This window comes from Engraulis encrasicolus, chromosome 18 (genome assembly GCF_034702125.1).
Source record: "Engraulis encrasicolus isolate BLACKSEA-1 chromosome 18, IST_EnEncr_1.0, whole genome shotgun sequence".
Taxonomy (NCBI): domain Eukaryota; kingdom Metazoa; phylum Chordata; class Actinopteri; order Clupeiformes; family Engraulidae; genus Engraulis; species Engraulis encrasicolus.
Genome location: NC_085874.1, coordinates 19,135,970 through 19,160,008, shown reverse-complemented (window position 1 = coordinate 19,160,008; position 24,039 = coordinate 19,135,970). Strand labels below are relative to the sequence as shown.

The following is a 24,039-nucleotide window of genomic DNA, read 5'->3' as shown; positions in this document are numbered from 1 at the left end:
TGTAAAAAGGTCCAGTTTATTCAAAACGGATTTCTATATAAAACACATATGGATGCTCACATGCCGAGACATTGCGTTTGATTTTTTCTTTTCTTCCAATGACTTGCTCAAACTAATTTCTCAAACAGGCTTTATGACAGACCTCATCAAAGGGGAATAGTACAACAAGTCTGAGTGATGAATCCTGGAATTAGTTTTAATAACTTAGCAAACCCCAGCTTTCAAATCTCATCAAGTCTCATGAAAAATCCACATCGAAATCCGCCACCTGGCACACCAACGCAGTTCTCCCTCTCGCTAATGCTAAGCATGACAAATCAACCAAACCTCTCCCTCTGGTCCCGCACTAGACTGATGAAGCAGTCTCCTCGTAGTCTGAGTTATTCATAAGCTTATCGCTCATCACAGTGGCGCCTGGTGTCAGTGCACAGGAGCTGGTGTCGTGGTGGCAGTGGAGGTGGAAGCGTTGGCACTGGTCTTCAGCAGGCCTCCGATCCTCCACAGGTACAGGCTGAAGAGGGGGTACTCGTCTGCCAGGCGTGCCACCTGCCTCTCCAGGAGGTCCCGCGTGCCCTCTCCCACCTCTGCGGCCGCAGCACTCCCATTGGCTCTCAGCAGCTGCTCCAGGACCCAGAAGAGGTAGAAGGAGTTCTCGTAGCGCTCCACCTCTGGAGGGCCTACTGCTGCTGCTGCTGCTGCTGCTGCTCTTTTACAGGACACGTCCTCCTGTGATGGAGAGGATCGCACGCGCACACACACGCACACGCACACACACACACACACACACACACACACACACACACACACACACACACACACAAACACACACACACACACACACACACACACACACACACACACACACAAACACGCATGCACACACACACACACACACACACGCGCACACACACACACACACACACACACACACACACACACACACACACACACACACACACACACACACACACACACACACACACACACACACACACACACACACACACGCATGCACACAGACACAGAAACACACAGAAATGGTCATTTATATTCTTCCAGTGTACTCCCATTGATTCCCTTTATATTATTGTTTACTGTACAGTAGAATACTAAACTGTGCCACCCAGATCAAACCCATCCTTTACCTTGGCCTGGCTGGAAAGCAATTGTTTTTTTGTTGTTGCACTTTTTGTTTGATCAGAAACAGCAGAAGAGCTACTAGCACTAGATACTTGGGAGAAATCGCTACCTGATTTTGAGTCCCATATGTAAATCTGTGAAAGACATGTGGATACATGCACATAATACATAGCAACACACATAAAAACACACGCACGCACACACCCTTGCACACCCACCCACACAGGAACAAGGCATAAGGGGAGGCTAACGACTCCACTAAGGGCAGCCGGCGGTTCCCTCATTAATATTTGAACAGTCAGCCCTCACTCACTCACATTGCGTGCATGCACACACACACACGCACACACACACACATACACCAGTTGGAAATAATAGTGAGAGAGGCAGCCAACAGAGGTGGCCGCAGCAGCAGCAGCAGCAGCAGCAGCATCCATAGCAGCAGCAGCAGCAGCAGCAGCAGCAGCATCCACAGCCGCAGCAGCAGCAGCAGCAGCAGCATCCATAGCAGCAGCAGAGGAGGCGGAGGCGGAGGGGAAGCATCTCACAAGTGTCTTGGCGGAGTAATGAATAAGGCTGATGAGGGAGAGCTATATACGTACTGTATGCTCTGCCACATCCACATGCATTTTAATAGGCCTCCTCTGTAGACATAGACACCCCCCCACACACACCACCACCAGGGCCGCTGACAGCTTTTGCTGGGCCCGGGACAAACACATATTAAAGGGCCCCAAACCCAATACATACAATTGAATGAGGATCCAATTCTGGGCCCCCTCTCTCCCTGGGCCCGGGACAGAAGACCACTTTGTCCCCCCCTGTCGGCTCCCCTGACCACCACCATCAGCAGAAGCGAACACTGTGCTGCGCTATAAATGTGATTCCAGTGTACACAGTACCCAGCCCGGGGGAGAGATAGAGAAACAGCTTTGTCCTTTTTTTTCCTCATGGAAGAGGGGCAATGAATGTCGGAAAAAAGTGAAAAAAGTGTGAAAAATTCCCAATGGGATTTCTATAGACCACAGAGCATGCCTGAAGTTCTTGATTTTTCGACACAGAGCAGTTTGTTCTGGTGTGCCAAAAAAACCTGTGTGCTCGTGTTTTGTTTGCATGTGTTATGCATGAATGTGTGTCGGAGGAGCCCATGTGAGTTTATCCATTTGTGCATTTGTGAGTGTGCTGTTGTGGTTTTACAGTATATGCATGAGCGTATGAGTGTGTTTATGTGCATATGTTGTTGACATGCTGTTTGTTGTTGTGGGTATGAGTGTGTTCATTAGTGTGTGTGCTGTTGTGGTTTTACAGTATACGCATGAGCGTATGAGTGTGTTGTTTATGAGCCTATGTTGACATGCTGTTTGTTGTTGCGGGTATGTGTGTGTGCATTAGTGTGTGTGTGTGTGTGTGTGTGTGTGGGCGGGCAGGTGGCTGCCAGATGTGTAGCTCTTCTGTCCCCAACCCCTGCAGTGCTCTCCAGAGCTGAGAGTGGCACGGTGTGACAGCCCTCGTCACCCTGCTCTGCTCCCGTTTCTGAAGCAGTGTTAATTTTGTCGACTAGACTAAGACTAAATATATTAGTCGACTAACCTTTTGAGAGTTTAATCGACTAAATTCTGACTAACAAAAATGATCTGTGAAAGACTAAAACGAGACTAAAATGTTGAGGACTTTAAGTCAACTAAATAATGACTAAACAAAAATGATTTGTGAAAGACTAAAAGTGACTAAGACTAAGAACTAACTTTTAGTCGACTAAATTCTGACTAACAAAAATGATTTGTGAAAGACTAAAAACGACCAAGACGTAGACTTTTTTGGGGGGCTCAGACATAAATTGGTACAACCACAACTAAAACCTATAAATTAATTGGTAATTGGTAATTAACCTTTAAAGGGACACTATGGGATTTAATAAATGATTAATTACAGCTGAATCCATCCACCGATTTTACTTTTAGCAGACTGACCCTAACGAATATTGGGGGAGAAGCTTCTCTAACAAAACAAAAATCCCTTTACGAATACGTAGCACCAGCGACATATTCACATTTGTATGCACTATTGACTGCTTTACCAGAATGGCAATAACCAAGTCTCAGTGCATTACTAAAGGCCTTGTGTTTTATTGTATTGTGACTTAAACTAAAGACTAAAATGTTTAGACTAAAACTAGACAAAAATGTTGAGGACTTTTAGTCGACTAAATAATGACTAAACAAAAATTATTTGTGAAAGACTAAAACTAGACAAAAATGTTGAGGAATTTTAGTCGACTAAATAATAACTAAACAAAAATGATTTTTGAAAGACTAAAAGCGACGAAGACTAAGAATGGACTTTGACACAAGACTAAGACTAAGACTAAATAAAAAAATGGATGACAAAATTAACACTGCGCTGAAGGAGATCACTCCCCGTCTCTCAGGGGTGCCACTATACCCCCCCCCCCTCCGATACGCTGCCTCCCTCCCATCGCCTCTATGCCAGCAAATGCTACAGAAAAGTGCTTTTGTGTTGAGTGGAGTTATTTTTAACAAAAATGTTTTTTTGTTTTTTTTTCCCGTGCCTATTCTGCAATGTGGATGGCAGTTCATATGATGTGCCAGTGCACAGAGAGAAGCCCTGGCAGGTGAAGCGTGGGTGGGTGTTTTTGGTTGATTACGCACAACATGTTGTGGGGATGAAACCTTTGGCAGAAAGAATGTTTAGGGACTGTTCATTCAGAGGGTCATGCCATTATTTTCTTTGTTGAGGGGAGAGTCAACCAACATTTTTTGATTTTTTGATTCCAACATACCACGTTTGCATGTTTCCATGTAACATAATTGTAAAAAACTCTGAGTTAAGTTAGCCTAGGTTAGTTTCTCTCTAAACCACAAGATACAGACACAAACACAAGTTTAAAAAAAACCAGACCATATACTGTAGTGTAGTCTCCAACTTAACTTGCGCTCCCCCGAAGTCCAAAAGGAAATGAATAAAAAATTCAAAAGCAATTCATAATCACAATCTGAAGCTGAAACAGACACATTTCAATGCTGCTGCTGACCGATGCCGTTTCTAACATAAAGCAGGACAGATAATGTACCCACCACACTTGGGGCTGAATGACACGGCTGACTGAGGCAGTCTCAACTAGGGATGGGCAATATGACGATATATATCGTTATCGTGATATAAAAGTGTATATCGTGACCTTTCTCCTATATTGTTTATATTGTGATAGTAATTTTATCAGTTGTATACAACTGAATATCATTTAATTACATTTCATGTTGTCACAATACACACTATATGTTCATGTAACTGTAAAACTAACAATAAAAAGACCCATTTTAAATAAAGGTTGTTTTGCAACATGAAAAAATAAACAGCAAATAAAGAGAATAACTGAAAACGTATGTAAGTGTGCTATATCGTTATATATATCGTTATCGTGATATAAAGTAATCCATATCGTGATATAGGTTTATTCCATATCGCCCAGCCCTAGTGTCAACGGACCTTTCCACAGGGCAAATCCAAGCAGTGGAGAGTGGCTATTGCCCAGACCCCTGTGACACGAGATAAGACCGCTGTGTGCTGCAGTGATATGAAAACCCAATTCCTCAGGGGACACGGCTGGCCATGAAGAAACGGCTGGCTCCTTCTGTGATGTCAACAGCATGTCATGATACGTATGACTGCAAAGAGCGTGGAAATCAGTGATGGGAATGGTATGGTAATGGTATGGCCAATTTTGTTCCATACATTAGTTTGTTTTCAGACTGGCCAGGCAGGTCCGAAGTTGGCGCCGGTTGCTGAACCAGTGTCAACATGACCCAAAGTGTGCCCCAATGTGAGCCCAAGCTGCTTATAAACAGAAATCGAGAGACATTGGATAAAGTAGAGAGAATTCAAGGAGAAACTTTTCTGGGATCTATGTGACGTATGGTGAACGGTCCACGGTCCCCTTTAGTAGACCAGCAAAGGTTGAGAATAAATGGAGTTCCCTGAGTGCTGTAGATGGCGGTAGCGCACATCTAACACAAGCCAAACGCCTCAGATAGGGCTTTCAGGCCGACCAGAACGGAGCCGGTGCTGGTGCCCGCGCCAGTTACGTTCGGCACTGAAGTGCTTATCTGCGAACCGCCCGTGTTCATACCGGGCTCTGAACTTTTTCCGCATGTGACTGTGTTACCCGGATGAACCTGGTGACGGCCACGCTGTCGTCACGGTTCGCGGAGAAAAACCTAGTATTTTGCGGTTCGCATTCCGAACCAACTTTCCGGTTCGCGAACGCAAAAATCTGTGGCGTGAACACGACAGCTGGTTCGCGATTAGGTGCGGGAACGGGCACCGGCACGGTTCTCAGTCGGCCTGAATGCGCTAAGAGAGGAGAAGGAGGGGACAACCCCCCCTTAGGAGACCAAACTTGAGCACACCAATTGCATTATTGAAAACAGCATGAACTGAACTCCCGGCGTTAATGGTAAATATGCATAGATGCGACAGCTGGCCTCTAGGTAAAAACACACAGATGCAACTTTCCGTCAAAATAAATGAAATGGTTAAATGAATGCGTGTATGAAAATCGGTCTGATTCCTAAAAAGTAATGCGACTGACTGACAAATCCAGTGTATGCCCGGTCTTAGGATGGAGCCTGCACTTGCCGGTTTCCAATGCAGTCGCAAGTTGCCGTGTCACCTCTAGTCTAATGTGTTCTATATGTATTCATGGGTTTTTCTTGTTTATAAACATGGTGTTGTGAGGAGGGGCAAGATACTGGCAGTCAACCACGTGAGCAAATGTTTTGACCGTCAGCGGTTTCCAAAAATCAGAGGTTGAGTTGTGTGCAGCCAGGGTCGCGCAGTCAGGGGAAAGCCCCCCAAAAAAGAAAACCCATGTATTCATCAGGTAACATATCCCACCACTGTTTATGTCAGGTGCTTGTGCCTCTACAGGAAAAGGTTGTGATTGTTTGTTCAAGGTCCTCTGGAAGCAGAAGTCGCCAAAAGCAATCATTCAGCTGCCTTCTTGGCACACAGTCTCATGGAGAAGACTTACCGGGCCAATACACCGGCCCCGACGAGATTCAAGTGACAGAGATTCGCTTCTGTGCAGCAAGAGCGATACGAGCAATTGAAGCGACTAGTAGAGTTTGTCAGTTGAAAGCAGAATGCTAGCATTTCAACATTCCCATTGGCTGTGGCGGCTGTTGCCGAACCGTGTCATAGCTAATTTTCATAATATTCCCAGGAGTTCAACTACAAACTGTCGCTCTCGTTGCGCGAATCGCCTCGAGGCCCCAGAAAGTAAATTACTTCCGTTGCTCGTCTCGCTCAGGTCACGGCCGGTGTATTCGTGCGGTAAGACCTCAAATTTTTCTGTTGGATTGATACTCTACTCTAGATAAAGCATGCATACTGTATGTGTGCACATAATATGTACGAAAGCGAGAGTGAGAGCGAGCACAAACACCCAGGGTCGCTGACAGCTTTGGCCCGGTCCAGGACAAAGTCATATGAAAGGGCCTTCTATGTAATAACGCCCCTTCGGCCTATCGGCCCCCTTTCTCCCTGGTCCTGGGACACCAGACCTCTTTGTCTGTCCCCCCTGTCGTCTTCCCTGCACACACACACCCGCACACACACACGCACGTCCCACAGGCTACTGCCACCCAAGAGTTGACATAATCAGCTGCACTCTGAATAAGATTTAATCATCTGCAAGATTAGACCTGGGCTCCCGAGACCTGCAAGAGATCTCCAGAAAGAAGAGGACGAAGCAGAAGCAAAAGGCGAAGAAAGGGGAGAGAGAGAGAGAGAGAAAGAGACAGAGAGAGAGAGAGAGAGAGAGAGAGAGAGAGAGAGAGAGAGAGAGAGAGAGAGAGAGAGAGAGAGAGAAATAGAGTGATGGTGAGTATTCGATTTCAAACTGGACACTGGCCAACACCATGCATTCCACAGGGGGATGACAAAGCCTGAGCAGTGTAGAAGATGTGAAGATGTGAAGAAGGACAGGTGGCAGTGGGTTCAAGGGAACGATCAGGCGCTTGAAGCTATCTACAATCTGTGTCTATTTGTGTGTGTGTGTGTGTGTGTGTGTGTGTGTGTGTGTGTGTGTGTGTGTGTATGTGTATGAATGTGTGCTGTATATGTGAATTTTAGTGAGAGCTTGTGTAAGTGTGCATGAGTTTGTATGGGTTCGGTCTGAGGGCAGATGGCAAACATAGGTTAGACGGCAACAAAAAAGAAAGCAGAGACATAAAGTGGTGAAATACATTTCTTTCATTTGGAGGTAATCATGTTGTTTTGAAGAAGATGAAACACCTTATTAAATGTGAGTGGCTAGGACACCAGTCCGATGAACTATACTGGACTTATAAGACATTATTTGCTGGATTCTTTCATCTTTTCACCAACTGTGCAATGTTATTTTGATATGTCAGCAAGCATCCAAACAAGTCTTTTCAACTGGTCAAACATCTAAAAATGTTTATGCCCTCTCTACTGATACTGTCAGTATAGTTTGTAGAATTACACTTCCATAAGTAAATTGAAGTTAGCTTCTTTGTATGCTGCTTGCAACTGTTAGCACTGAATATTACTTTCTGAACGGTAGTCTACCCATATTGAGAATTGAACAGACAGTCTGAAGTTCAGAAGTTCAGTCGTGCAGGGAGTCGGCAGAGAAAGGGTATGCGGCACTGTCCAAGCCTGCCTGAACACCTCTAAGCTTATAAGTGAAAGCCCCAACTGTGAAACTCCAACTCCCATTGTGACACAGCATCCAAGTGTTCACTGCACACTGCACACATCGCATTTGCCTCACCAGTGCAAGGGGGCAGCCCCCAATGGTGCCCTGAGGTAGCAGTGCGATGGGACGGTACCATGCTCAGGATACCTCAGTCATGGAGGGGGATGGGGGAGAGCACTGGTTAATTACTCCCCCCACCAACCTGGCGGGCCGGCAGTCGAACCGGCAACCTTTGGGCTACAAGGCTGACGCCCTAACCGATTACCCACGACTGCCCATAAAGAAAGGCATGGAAACTACACGGGCACTGCCATTTTCCATACATTATATGACAGAATGGAAACATTCAGCGACCAAGTAAAACATTTCTGTGTCGATTATTCTCATTCACTTAGTCAAATATGGTGTGGGAAGTCCGTATAGCGCAAACACTACATGTTTCTCTGTATGGTTTGAAAAGCACTTCATTGCAAATTCAGTCACTCATCCCAGGTATTGACAATAGGGATGCAAATGATTAATCGACTTTAAAAAAACGCAGCTTATCAATTAATCGAAAGTCAATCGATAACACTATCAACTAATGATTAATGAATTAATCGATAATTTGCATCCCTAATTGACAAACATGGATCACTCCTCATAACATATCTGCTGAGGGTGGAGTTGGGTCTTCGAAAAGTTTACGGTCTGACTGCAGACCTTCCCCAAACCAAAGACCGCCTGGGTAACCCAGAGGAATAGTGTGAAGCCTTTTGACTTCTTCCAACAAAAATATCCACAAATGCTTAGGTATTGAGGTAAATGCCTTCAGGTTTGTCTGTTTACCCCCAGCCTCACCTCGTCCACACCAACAGTACAGGGCTTTCAAGGTAGCCGAGAGGGCAGAGAAAAGCAGGCCAGCATAACAGAAACACAGGGGGGAAAGGAAGGGGGAAGGAAAACAGGGGGAGAGTCACACCGTGACTAGCAGAACTGGACACACACATTGTCTTTTGGGGGGGTGAAGACAGAAAAAGACAGATAAGGGAAAGAAAAGGATAAGCCAATAGACTGTTGAAAATGTGGAAGACAAAAAAAGAGATTTCCAGACTGATTAAGTAACTCTGGGACTGAGGAAGATTGATCAAGCGATTGTAGGAAGTGATAAGAGGTCCCTGAGGTAGAAAATACGGGTGGGTGTGAGAATAAACGCCACAGACGGGAAAGCATGACTGGCCTTATGGTGAACGAGGTCAGAGCGACTGGCTGGCTGCTTCCTCGCAGGGCAGATTTAATATAGAAGCTGACAGAAATACTGTAGTCACAGCACACTAGAGATGGGATTTATGGCTCTTTGACGGGATCCGGATCATAGTCGCTTGTTCCTTTCAAGGAGCCGTTTAAAAACATTTGAAAACGCTTTCAAATGATGTATTCAGTGTCATATAGCCATTTTTTGAATATATAGAATATATAGAATATCTGCGACGTGTACAACGAAATTGAGAATTCCATTTTTGACTCCACCTCTAGGTCCTTTTGTCCAAACCAAAGACTGTCTGCCACTCTTAGTACTAAGGTGAAGGTCCTATGCTCAAAACAAATGAGAAAAAAAAAACGGAAAAGGGTGACTCAATTTTGGTTCCCACAGTTCACGTCTAGGAACGTCAGCACACACAGGAGAAGCAGGATGTAAACACATATAGGCTGACAGCAGTGAGCTTGTAATGCAAAAGCTTTTTTTTGTGTGGTACAAATCTATTTGTGGCGAGCTCCAATCCTGCTGATTTTTCACCGGCTGTCTGTCAAAGCCTGGCCTCTTCACGCCCTCTAAGCCACGAGCAGACACAGCCAGCCCACGCGCACCTATGGCAACAGCTGCCAGTCCGCATCCATCTCTCGCCATGATGGAGTGCGTGGTCCAGGCGTTGGGTGTTTGAGGAAGTCATTGTGTCCCTTGTGTCCCATATAGAAGGGACGGTCTCCTCCCCTTGGGTGACTACAACCCTCTGACACCCTACCCCACCCCTACAGCACCCACCTCCCACCCCAACCGTGGTAGGTCAGCCATGGCAGACCTGCCTACAGCTGCTGTACTGGCGCTGCAGCTGTGACTCTGCTGTACAAAAACAGTACAGCTCATGCTGCAAAGCTACAGCAAAGCCTTTCGCTATACCCCAGACAAGCCGTCATCTGAACAGCTCTCCGGAAGGTTGCTGTTTACACAGACAACCTTGCGGCTTCCCTACTGTAGGAGATTGGTGGAAAAGCTCTCTCTCCTGATCTCTCTGCGGTGGAAATATTCATTTTCTATCCCGTGTTCACTATCTCCGCTCCTTCGTACACAAGACAATATCTACTGTTACAGCTCCACGTCTAGACAGGCACAATCAATACGTCTCAGCCACAGGATTGGTCATCTGCCACATAATATACGTACACAGCCAAATTGAATTCTTCCTCTGCCAGACGGATGTGGACCCGGAACACTATAGCCGTTACGTTAAGAGGGAGGTATGCACACCGCAAAGGAGGCTGTTCTGTAACGTTAAACCGTCTTGTGGCATCCTGTGCAGTTCGCAATGTCAGCCACATTATTATTCCTCATGGGGTATGGGGGTGGATTGCGTGTGTGGATCTTCTCAAGGTCCTTGTGTTGGTCATTCACCATTTTGTGTGCAGACAGTAGTTTGTGTATCTCAACAAACCTGGCTTCAGAAATTCAAACCTTTAAAACTTCCTGTCATTAAAACCAACTCCCCCACTCACACCCCACCCAAGCATAGCAACTGCTGTGTGTATGTGTGTGTGTGTGTGTTGTGTATGTAAGCTTACTCGTCATTAAAAAACAAACAAAAAACAAAAAAAACCTAACCCCTCTTTGCAACTGCACTTGTTGTTCTATATATTTTCCTGTGCACTTTGTATTTGCTTGTGATGTTGGCTTGATTATGTCCTCTTTTGAAAGTCGCTTTGGTTATAAAGCGTCTGCCAAATGCAATGTCATGTAATGTAACTGAATTGGTGATTAAATGCTACCTTTGTATCACAGATGGACAAACAATAGAATAGCAAGTCTTCTTGAGGAGAATTCATGATTGTGTAGCATTCTGAGCAACATCAATATACTGCTCAAACAATTAAGGGAGCACTGATGAAATGTATCCTAGATTTTAATCACTACAATGATCCAGTTGAAAATCTTTATTTATCACATAGAGTAATGTCATTTCACAGCGGTGTAATTGACTTGGAGCTGTATTGCTTTGTTTTGGGGTTTTATTTTTTTTCATGTTGTAAATAACGCGTCTCTGCAGAGTTGTGCATGAATATATTTAATGTTCGCTATATTGTACCTTCTTTTTTTTCCTTCTACACATTTTGATGTTTTTTCCCTTTTACATTTGTAATTAATGACAAAAAAAATTAAATCTACTGTGGTGATTAGTGTCACTCAAAAGTTATATTTTCGTATCCTAGCAACATGGCAAAAGATTACACAATGGAGTGAAGAGACAATTAGAAGGTGTTGCTACTGACAACTGTTGAAAACAACTCACCTGCATGCCCTTGTTAGATTGCTACTGTAAAGGCCCAGAGGTGTCAATCACTCCTGGGTTCAGAAAGTAAAAACCCTGCCACAAATGATTGAAAACAGCTTGAAGTATAGAAACGGCTCAGACTCAACTTAAGAAGACCCAACATAAGAAGACCCAAGACCAGTAGAGCATGACGACACAAGATCAACACAATAACCTGTACTAGAAGGAAAACTTTACCAAAGGAACCTGTAACAGGGTTTTTACATTAGGATCTGCGCCCACAGGATTGATACCTCTGCCAAGGACAAACACAATCAAATTAAGGGAGGGAGGGAAATTAAGTTGTTCAGTAGCATACATGAATACAGAATACACAAGACATTACACACATCATTACACATACTGTACATTAACCTTATAGCTCACACTTACATGCCAATGCAAATCTCTGTCTCTGTCTCTGTCTCTCTCTCTCTCTTACACACACACACACACACGCACGCACGCACGCACGCACGCACGCACGCACGCAGTCGCGGTTGATGATGAGAAGTAAGATTGATTCATCACATGCGCCATAGCTACTGTAAGTGGCACCGAGCACAGAGCAGCCAAAAAGTCAAAATTGAAAAAATCAGAATCACTTCTGAAGACTAAGGGCCCCTTGATCAATACATGCAATACACAGGAGATGAAGACTTATTATATCAAAATGCCTCACACGTACTGTTTAAAATTAAGAAAAGTCGTGTATCAGTCTTACATCTGGTGGATCATGTGTTGTCCAACCTGACAATCAACATGACAGCAGAGAAAGAAAGAACACTTGAGGACATGGCCTATTCTCAGGCCACGTGCCCACGACAACGGTCTAAGTCATAAACTTCTTCTCCGCAATTTATCTGTGTGGTCACGAGCATTTGGGGGTGGAAATCGGCTTACCGGTGGAAACAGGCACATTTGCCGACGTAGATGCACGCCGCATGGCGTGGGTGACAGTAGCCTACTTCCTCCAATCACTTCGAAACAACAAACTATACAAAGATCTCCCCCTGTGCTTTAAATGCCTCTACCCAGACAGCACACTTATGTCTTGTCGACTTCGGCGAGATGTAGCCTATTTTTGCCCATGTGAAATACATCGACAAGACGTCTTGAAACATCACGAGTCTCGCAATTTGTTTACATGACTCCTGTATCAAAGAGAATGGATGTGAATATCCAGCATCTTCGCCTGCAGGCCTTTAACGTTGCTATCGATGCTCATCCATGATGTTCCCTGAAAGCAGGCTATCAGATTTGAGGGTGGAACATTAGTGAACATAAGTAGGCTAAACCTCCAAGGGCATGTGCAAAAAACATCACTTCTGCGTTTTGAACTGTTCCGACGGCGAAGACACGTTGGAAAGTTTTCAAGATCTCCACTTTGGAAATAATTTGTGTTTTCTCCGTTTTCAACTCCTAAAAACTGCCGTCTCCGTGTGCAACAAAGGGACATTTGTCCAAATGTTCCACGTTTACCTAGCGTTACCATTGTTGTGGGCACGTAGCCTCAGGCTCTGAAGTGCCAACAAGCTGGAAAGGCCATGGCCACTCCACTGTGCTCTGGGGTGGTGTCAGGGTTAACAATTCAGAATTCAGTGAGCTCTGCACTTAGTTAAAACAACCCTATGCTATTCACCTTACAGAGCCTCTACTGTGGAGTTTCTCATCGAAGGCACTACAGCTCCCCAGGGGGCGTTGAGGAGCCTTAGGGAGGCGTTGAGAAGGATACAGCTGAGTTGCGACAGGGTTTAGTTCCCATTGGATGGCAATAGTCAATAGTGAATTTTATTTGTCAACACTAAGGGGGGCTTTTGCAGGCTTATGATGAGGTCAAGAGGGTGTTTGTTCAGAAAAGGTTGACAACCGCAGTGCTGCTCTATTATAAACTTGCTGCCAAAAATGTAATCTTGGTAATGACATAGATATGTTGTGATTTTCCAGCTGAAAGGGCTGCCCCTGTGAGGCTAAAACATCCTAAGTCCAGCCGTCATCCCAATCAAATGGAATGCAATATGCACAATATGCCACAAGCTGCTGCATTTCAGGTAGGTTCACACGTTCTATTTGACAATGTTTGTGGTGAGCTTTTTTTTTAACACAATGTGCAGTATCATCCATTACCATTGTAGATTAAAAATAAATGTGTGGTTAAATGTGGTTTTAAAAAGAACAAAAATGTGTTTATTTCTTCCAGAATGAAATGTGATCTACGTGCATGTATCTACATGGGTAGCGTTACAAGAGTGGGCCTCCAGCGAGTCTTAAGGAGACATAGATCAGCAGTCAATAAGACAATATTTACATCTGAAAGAGAAAGACAAGACTAGCATGAGAATTAGATACAGGCTCTGGATACAGCTATCCTCTCTCTTTTGACTGCACCCCCTCCCCACTTCATAACAAAACAAATAACACAAAACAACACACTTCATCACTCTGCTTGACATGCTTCAGACAAATGCCAGTGGTGTCGTTCCGCTAGACTGAGGTGGAATTTTGCACCAACCGCATGGAAAAGCACTGGATTAGATATAGGAGATGCCACACTTTATAAGGCAGTAGAAAGAGCATCCCTGCTTGCGCTGTACTTGTCAACACGAGGCCATATGCACAGAACTTGATTCTGCGGTGAAGTTCGGAAATATGCCATGAATAATTTATTCAAGAGTGACTAAAAGCATGCTTACAGGGGAGAGCTGCCTACGTAATGGAAATCACCTGGTTTAAGTGGTGGCTGAATGAAGGTTTCTGACAGAAAAAAATAATCATATGGCCAATTATGATCCAAAGGTGAACCTGCACCCTGTCTCTGGGTTGAAGGGTCAATTCCCATTGACAATGGCAGGTAGGTGGAGGGAGTGAATGGGCAGTGTTATGCCCAACCCAACGCCAGAGGTGCTAAAGGCTGAACATGGTATTGTGCGTACGGTATGTGCCAACAACGTCGTCATTGCATATTTATCAACATATTTGTTTTTTCCCCGTGTGTTCTTCAGCACCATGTGACAGGTTGTGGTTAGGGGTGTGTTTGGTCAGCATAGTTCCCCCCCCCCCATTTCCTTTGCTTAATTAAAATTAAAGCCACAAAAACAGCTTATCTGACAGATAAAGGAATGGTTTTGGCTAAGCTTAGCAATGTTTAATTTAACAACAGAATTTTGTATTGACCAGCGTGGAGAAACTACTTCACCGGTACTTTGCCAGTACTTTGCAGGTAATACAGAATGCACTAGTGTAAAGTAATATGTCTGTTTATGTGACCAGGAAGAAATTTCATCAGTACCAGAGACCATCTGATAATGTAATGTATCACCTCCATGTTCACGCAGGTGGTTATAAGTTTGCAATCAGTGTGGTTAACTGTGGATGCCAAGATATTTTTGAATCTGCTGAACAGTGCAATGTTTTAGAGCATCTGAGAACAACTATTATCACCAATGAATTACCCGTAGGTCTCAAACTGGCTGCTGTGGGGGTTGCAATCTTATTATGAGATCCTACAGTAAGTATGTTCAATTGTGAGCTTTGAGTGACCGAGCTGATAATGGCGCTCACAAAGCTGTGCAAGAGAGAGTAGTATACTTAAAGAATCTCTGGCTGTGCGGAACTGCAGGTCGTGCAAGAGCCAGGCAAACACACGGCACCTTCTTTAACATAAATTCCTGTTCCGGGACAACAGATGAAAATGATCTTCGTGGCTACTATCTGACTCAATTGTATTGTAGGCCTATATTCTGAGTTGTCACTGTCAAATAAACATTAAACAAAAATAAACTGAACACTCACACAATAACACCAGGTATGTGAAGCATTATTTCACCCAGTGACTGGGCCTTGACTACATCTGCTCAATAGGAAAGAAGAAAACATGCAGAAGTATAGTTCAAGAAACACATTTTCAAAACAAGTTGCCTTTATCAACAAGATTTTTTTTCCTTGACCACAAAGATGTCTGACTGACGCTAAATCAATATGGAGTCCGCCGAGTCTCCAAGAAAGCTGAATTCAGGCTGAACAGAGTTAGTAATCGATGCAAGTTACTCTCTTCCATCCAGACATTGAGAGAGATAAACACTGCAACCTCCGAAAATAACAAAACCCTGAAAGAGCTAGAATGCTAGTGCACAAACTTACTGTGGTAATTCTAAACTTTATTGTACACTATTGTCAACCTTCATTTTACCAAAACAGAAACCACTGTAGCCGCAAAATGCAAAGCGTTCCTGTTATAGACACTGAAAAGTTAACTACCATAGGACTACACTACTATAACATAACACAAGGCCTTTAGTAATGAACTAAGACTCATTGCCATTCTGGTGACAGCAAATTTATAAAGCCATGTTGTAATGGTTTAAGATTAAAATATCCTTTTCAAATGAACAAAAGACAATAAGGTATAACATAAACAACCTAACTGAATGCTTTACTGTGATTTAGCAGTTGACAGTCCTAAATCATCCCTCCTGAACTCACAGTTGTATTATTAAGTACTACTTATGGGTAGCTTAGTAAGCTAGCCCCACCTGCCAGCGGCCAAAATTATTTTTGCCTGCGAGTGGGTCTAGCCTCGGACAATGCGGCAATGCCCTAAATCTGGCAGACCAATCACAACACTGGAGATTTGTTTTGAATCTTTAGATGCAAAGCGGACAGGGTTTTGAGGGAATGACGACAAAACATTGGCCAATAGGCACAGACACAGTTTGAAAAACATCGGGTTGTTCCCATCAACAATCTTCGATGTGTCAATGATCATTGTCATTTAATCTCACATTTAGTCTGTCTTGTCAGGTTAATTTATGGGAGTATCTGCAATAACTGAATTACCACTATGGCATACTATGGTTTTGATGGAATCGATTTTTAAACGTTAGACTATAATTACTATTATTACCTTTTTAGAATGTCGTGGTATGAATTATGGATGTTTTAAAGCTTGAAAAGTTTAAAGCAAAGTTGTTTGCATGACCAGAGCACAATTAATTGGTAGACAGCAACTTAGTTAGGAGGCAAACTGTTGCATTCATATCCACTCAGGCCATGTGTCTGTAAAGCACTGTAGCTCTATGTGGTGGTTTGGTGATTATGATAGAAAAGTGACGAGATTAAAATTTACTCCTATGAAACAGAACGCTTTCATATTCTTCAGGAAAAAATGAATCATTCGCTGTTAATGACCGGACTCAGGCAAGCCCAGAGGCACCAAAGATGCCCCTCGTCATGATGATTATTCAACAGTTGGCAGAATGATGACTTTTTATTTAGGCTAACATCAGCTTGAAAAGTAATCCATCAGTAATATTTTGCCTACAGCCAGGACAACTTCAGCATGTAAAATAAAACAGCCATTTTTAACAACCCGCAATGGGATACAATTTTGCGTCTGGGGAACACTTACTGACTGCTTGCAATGTATTTAAATTTCAGTTTCGATGAAAAACTTTTCATTGATACAATTAAACAGACAGCACTGTCACCTACACGATTTCGTCTCCTCTGTATGATCTTTAAGTACCCTAGATAAATATCACTACAATGAAAAAGCTGTGTGAAGATGAGGATAATGATGTTTCCTTAGTAAACCAAAAGATGCTTCCTTTTCAGTAAACTTCACTAGTACAGTCACACGTGCAAATAATGTCAGTAACAGTTGCAATAAATATGCATGCCATTCCAACTGTGTATTAATTATTAGTGTGTCAACACTTCTACATAATGCTCATTTGAAATGTTCCCCATATACAGTATATTATCTAGTGGTCTTGTATATTACCTGGCTAAAGATTCATAAGTAACTCCATTGTGATGACGCCTGTTAGAATTCAAGGCCTTTTAATGAAATCCTAAACATGTAAGTCGAGTCAAGTCAAGTCAGCTTTTATTGTCAGTTTCTTCATATGCACAGGTCATATAATTAAATGGAAATTGAAACACTAAGACCATGACACAGCATGCCTAAAAAATGCATGCATGGCAGAGAAAGCTGACCATGAGGGAAGTGTGCTGCGTGTGCATGCATGCCGAGTGTGTGGGGTGGGAGCTCTGAAGCGGCTCATCCCTGGCTTGCACCAGGCAGTCAGGATAGGATAGGAGTCATCAGATGCCCTATGCAGCTGAAGGTGCGCTCGCCCGGCATCACACAATAGCTGACGTGACACCGTGCACATTCACACGTCAGGGCTGATTACCGCACGTTCTGACGAGTGAAGGTGAAATGGTGTGTGTAGCAGCCGTTTATACACATGGGACCTGAGGGCAAAACGGAGTCTTTCAGTATTTATTTATTTTTTTGCCACCGCATTTGACCTCTCTTACCACGCATTACAATTACACATTTATGTATCTATTTTTTTGTCCTTTAAATAATATATTCTACACGTTTTCAGCTTAACCTCGTTTTCTGTCAACGGTATCCACGCTCTGTTTCTTCCCTGATTTATGGCTCTTGCTCGTCGTGCTCTATTTAGCTGAAGCCCTGAATTGATAAGGAGCTGCAGGGACGAAAACAGACCACCAGCGTTGAGCTGATTTGTTGAGATGAACTACCCATAAAAAAACTCAAAAACTTGCAAACCCTGCTAATTTTTCCCATGTCAGGCCTAACTGACCTTGACAGAATTCTCACAGTAGCCGACTGCGGCCGACTTAGATAGAACACCTGCACACAGAGTGCCTCCCCTCCTGAGCAGTGGGAGCACCTCCCTGACTGTCCGACGCTCTGCAGATATCAGCGGTATGAACGGAGGGAAGTAGGAGCCACCTTTTTCGCCCTCTGCCGACTCAATGTCAGTGAAGTTAATACCAAATATGACCAGCACTCCTGGCATGAAAGTGATGTTTACTGAGTTCATTGGCTTCCACATTGCTGTGTCTCCGAATGGCGTAACATTTTCCCCTTTAGAAAATGTTTTCATTTTCCGCCAAATGTCAGGACGCTAAATTCAGCTGACTGTCCGTGTAACCAAGCGTATGTAATCGAATGCAATATGACGATCTCCATCTGCAAATAAACAGGACTGAGAAAGGCTCACGCTCAGTGTTTGCTGAAAAACTACTGCCCTTAATTGACTCCCTGTCTCAACCATTTCTCAGATGCTTCTCATGGGAGCTGTCCCCCGTCATTCCCCCACAATCCCCACAATCTTTAATCCACACTCACAGAGTCATGGCTCAGTGGGCTACGACACCTTAAAATGGAACCAGAAACTCAGGTTCGAGTCCCGCTTAAAAGTCTTTTCCGACACCTCTCTCCCACTTTCCTGTAAGGGCATGACCCCCCACCACCAATAAAGTAAATCCACACTGATGTGAGAATGCGTGATTAATGTAATGTTGTCAAGTTGTGAAATTTGCAGTTCATGGGCTGGCTGGCTGTGTTTTCGAAAGATGACTCACTGTATTTCACTAAAGTCTGCCATGAGAAGGAATTGCTATCATCATCAAAGGCGCTGCACAGTTGTGAGATAAACAATTTTTCTGTGAAGTTCGGTGAATCATTGCTCCTGCCAGAGTGATGATAATGATACAATTTTACTGACCCGGCCTTCACCCTGAGGGCAATACTGATGTCTTGTGAGTCCATTTTCCAAATGAGAAGAATCCACATTCAAGTTTCACCCATTACAGAGAACTAACATTTGTTACGAAACACCACAAACTTTGATGAGAACAAAATCATTTTCTGGCTAAGTTCTTTTCGATTAACTTTCTGAATTAGAAGCAAGCCATTCCCTCCACAGTGATCTACTATGCACTTTACACCTCAACTTTGTGTTTTCCTGCACAAACATGTTTCTTTCTTTAAACTAATAGAGGTGAAATAAACCTAACTACATTGCAGCAGCGACAAGCCACAAAAGTGAGACATGCAGCTGAGCAGGGCCGGTTCTAGTCAATTTGGTGCCCTAGGCGAGCCCCCCACTTTGCTTTCGGTGGAATTACAAATCGGCATGTGTAAACATGGTGTCATACATCTGGAGAAACACACTTGATCTACTACCTTCATATGTACTCATTTGGCGCCCCCAAGACATCTGGTGTCCTATGCGACCGCTTAAGCCGGGCATACACTGCAATATTTTCAGTCGTGGGTATTAAGCTCCTGCTCACACTGCACGAGCAAATTTCGCGATTTAAAAGTTCATATCTCACGACTCACGTCCTCACACTATACGAGCCGACAGTCGGATGCGAGTCAAATGCTTCCACTGTGCGACGCGACAGGCATGTTTTCCCGGTCTGCAGAGGAGGGAACATGCGCACCTGAGGTGGAGATGAGGTCGTGCTCAACAGCGAATCGCACGGCCCTATTAATTTGTGCATGTGAAGAGTCAAATCGGGTCGTAGCACTGCTTTAACTGTGCGATTTACGCTCGAGCCACGACCAGGATTTCAAACAGTTTTGATTTTCTTGCGACCCTGCGATTGCACGATTGTGAGGCGAAATTGCTTGTCGTTACCCCATGTACACGGCACGATGCGAGACTCCGATTGACCTGCGATTGAGCAAGAAATCGGCCCGACACCCAAAGAGTCGTGCGAGTGCCAAATCGGGGCAAAAGTTGCACAGTGTAAGCCCAGCTTTTGTCAGCCTTTGCCTAGCGCCGGCCCTGCAGGTGAGCATGATGGACAGCAGCACAAGATCAGTGTTTGGAGTGGAGATGGGTGTGTGTCTGGTGAGATCAGTGTTTGGAGTGGAGATGGGTGTGTGTCTGGTGAGATCAGTGTTTGGAGAGTAGTCTCTAGAGATGCCGGCTTGTGTCTGGTGAGGGATTGACATTTACAATTGACCGTCAGCAGATCTACCCCAACTGACACTGCCTGGTTCAAAGGCGTACTATCACAGCAAACAGGATTATTTGAATCATATGACTTTAAATGAAGTCTTTTTCGGCACGCAGTGGACTGGCAGAAAATGTCATTGCTGCATCAGGAAAAGTGACAAAAAAATTGAAAGCATTTGTGGAGGAAAAAAACTGGCTTCAGGCTACTGCTGAGAAACCACCTGCTGTTTCAAGATGACCACCAACATTTTCTTCTGTAATAACTTTTCCAGTCCAGTAATACACAGCATTTTCTTTTCTGCTCACTGTCAGCACAACTTTTTGGCTTGTGAACTCACCTGCTTTCTCTCCTTTTACTGTAACAATAGTCATCGAAACTACCAAGTACTACACTACTATGGAATGACTCTGGGCCTTTAGTAATGCACTAAAACTGGATCATGTAAAACCTCATGAATGCAATATAATGTGTTGCGCATGCATTTATAGTGCCTTACGAATAGCAGGTTCACAGAAAGTTTTGCAGAGAATTTGTCATCGTCTACAGCCTCCCGTCAATTTCCACCAGTCAAAACTGAAGCCCATCTGGTCAGGAATGAGATGAGGCGTGGAGGGGAGGGTTAAGGGCAGGTCGAGTTTGATCACTTGACTGCTTGGTCACCACGGGCCAACCTTGCTAACTGGATCACTGCCCCAAGCATGTGTGCTGTGCATGTGTCAGTGAACAGAGCACAACAGAGCAGAACAGCAGAGCAGTGGTGGTGGTGGTGAAGGAGTAAGGGTGGGGTGTGTGTGGCGGGGGGGGGGGGGGGGTGCTTGAGGAAAGAGGGCAGCAAAAGAGGTTACGTCCTGGGGGTATCCTCGTACATATTGGAGAGCGTCCCCACCACATGGGGCCCTGCCTCATTGGGTTTACATTAAACATGGCCATGCTGCCTCAGCATCAATATTTTCCCACGAAAGCAGTGTGTCAAGCTAACGCTAATCCGATACACCGGCCCCGTTCAAAGAGAATTACGATCGTGGCAGTCACACTTGCTTCGCTAATGATCTACATTGATGACTGTTAGCTTAATCGATGCTCGCAATTGGCTGTTGTTTGCCACATAGAGGATACTGAAGGTGGAATCAATCTTGGCATCTTATCTAACGGGGTGGGAGGGAAAGCATTGACATGAGACCTTTTCAACGCTGTGCGATAACGAACATCTGCATGGAACACTTAATTCCAACATCCCAATTCTGAGTCAAACCACTGCTCCCCTCAATGGTTGTTCGTTCCAACAATGGAGAGAACACATGCCTTTTAGTAGTTGATGGAAATAAAATAAAATTTCGGGGGGGGGGGGGGGGGGCGCTAGTGAGCCATGGCGTGGTAGGTCGCTTCCCTCGATAGCTCCCGCATGATTTGATTGAAATTGTATTATAACCTGATATTCTGGACATTATTTTGCACAAGTGTTACTTAATTATATCTTACACAACGTTTTCGCTCATTGGATGCCATGGGGAAAAACCAAGGAAGCTCCAGGCAGAAAGAAAGACGAAGCTACTGGTGGAGACACAGAGGAAGCTAACACCTCAACGAACCATGCTACAATCCTGGAAGCTATTGGGTCAATCCGCTCTGATCTCCAATCCACTAAAATGGAAATATGCCAGACTATTGACACTCGAATCGCGGAGATGGCATCTGTGATTAGGGGAGAACTGTTTTCTTTCCAAACGGAGATTCGTGCTGAGATAACAACCCTACAGGCTTCCACTGACCAACACAGCGAAACCATCGCGGAGTTAGAGCAGTCAGCCTCACACAGTTCGGATGCTATCGTCAAACTCCAGTCAGAGGTGAAACGTCTGTGCACTGAAGTTGACCGTCTTACAGACAAATGTGCTGACTTGGAAGGACGTTCAAGGAGACAAAATGTGAGGATTGTGGGGTTGGCAGAAGGCTCTGAAAAGGGCAAGGATGTTGGAAAGTTTGTATCTGGGCTCCTGAAAGATACACTGTCATTGGAAGAGCTCCCGTTGGTGGATCGCGCACACCGAGTTATGCGAAGGAATGCAGCAGAAGGTGAAAACCCGCCGCCTCGCGCTCTTATCGCACGACTTCACTATTGCCAAGATGTTTCAAAGGTGCTTAAACGAGCCGCCGATGTGAGAGGGCTCTCTTTCGATGGACAGAGCATTCATATCTTTCCGGATTTTACTCCCGATGTGGTGAAGCGCAGAGCTGAGTTTAAGAGGGCCAAGGAACTTCTCCGAGACCAACCGGGAGTTCGATATGGAATGGTTTTCCCGGCGAAGCTGAGAGTGACTTTCGATGGCAAGGAGACTGTGTATACAGACGCCAGAGAAGCCTTTAAATTTGCCGAGCGCCACTTCGGCAACCAGACCGCACGAGACCAGCCATCTGATCCGCGTGACATCCTGGAGGGTGTGATGGAAGATTAAGGACAGTCTAGAGCTGGTATTCTATTCCCTGGTGACGGTGACTATGTCTAATGTTGTTGGTGCATAAATGCTTGTGTAGACTACGAATTGGTTTATGATGGTTAGGGAAAAATATTTGTAGTTTTGGAGCTATTTTAGCTATTTTATGTTAGGTTAGGGAGGTATTTGGGTAGGCTATGTTGTGTTTACTCATATGTTTGTCCTTTTTCTTTTCTTTGTGTAACTTCCTTAGAGGGGTCGCGCCTTACTATGAGGGGTTCTTTAGTATAGGCCAGACACTGAGTTCATGGGGTGGGAGGGGTAGGGTCTTCCTTAAAAAACTATTTGTTTTCTAACTAAATGTTTTTCTGTTTGTTCGAATTTCACAAAGTAATGTGACACAACAGGGGAAGGGGAGACTAATTACTGCAGTTACCTGGAATGTTAAAGGTCTGAATCAGCCAGTAAAAAGGGGCAAAATCCTAGCACATTTAAAAACACTGTCCAGTGACATAATATTTCTGCAAGAAACTCATCTGAATAAGAATGAATATATTAAATTGCGATGTAGATGGATTGGTCAAATGTACCATGCTACATGTGCAGTAAGAGCTAGAGGTGTAGCCATTTTATTTAGAAAGGGCACTCCATTCACCCATAAAACCACTATTGCTGATAGAGATGGTAGATTTCTTATATTAGTAGGAGAACTGTATTCACTTCCAATCACTTTGGTCAATATTTATGGGCCAAACCTTGACTCGCCTTCTTTTTTTAGACATGTTGTTTCTCAGATTCCTGATATATCCCATACTAATCTGTTTATAGCGGGTGATATGAACTTGGTACTGGACCCATATCTGGACCGCTCATCAAACCGTAGAGCACCATCCTCAAAATCTAGCTTATTTCTAAAGGAATTCCTGAAAAATTCAAATATTTTTGATGTATGGCGTATTTTCCATCCACAAGAGAGGGCTTATTCTTTTCACTCTAATGTTCACAATGTATATACACGAATTGATTATTGCCTAGCGGATTCCAAATTGATATCACTGATAGATAAGGTTACATATCATGATATAACTATTTCAGATCATGCTCCTGTCTCAGTCTCTCTTAAGCTTAATGACCTACCTAAACGAGATAGGATGTGGCGACTTGACCCACAACTCCTGAAAGAACCAGAGTTTTGTACATATATTGGGTCACAAATTACTTTCTTTCTTGAAATGAATGATCTACCTGAAACATCACCATCTGTATTGTGGGAAACATTAAAGGCTTATGTTAGAGGATGCATAATATCTTTTCAGGCTGAAAGAAAGAGAAGGAGACGGCAGGAACTAACTGAGCTTGAAAAACAAAT

General features: G+C 44.1%; 1 protein-coding gene across 1 annotated transcript in view; it reads right to left on the bottom strand.

The window, feature by feature from the left end:
- The window catches only part of mei4 (meiosis-specific, MEI4 homolog (S. cerevisiae)), a 67,925-nt gene continuing 43,886 nt past the window's right edge, over positions 1 to 24,039 (bottom strand). Inside the window, exon 6 of the mRNA XM_063223190.1 lies at positions 1 to 726. Within this exon, the coding sequence (XP_063079260.1) occupies positions 421 to 726 (306 nt within the window). The 3' untranslated portion in view covers positions 1 to 420. The remainder of the gene's footprint in view (positions 727 to 24,039) is intronic.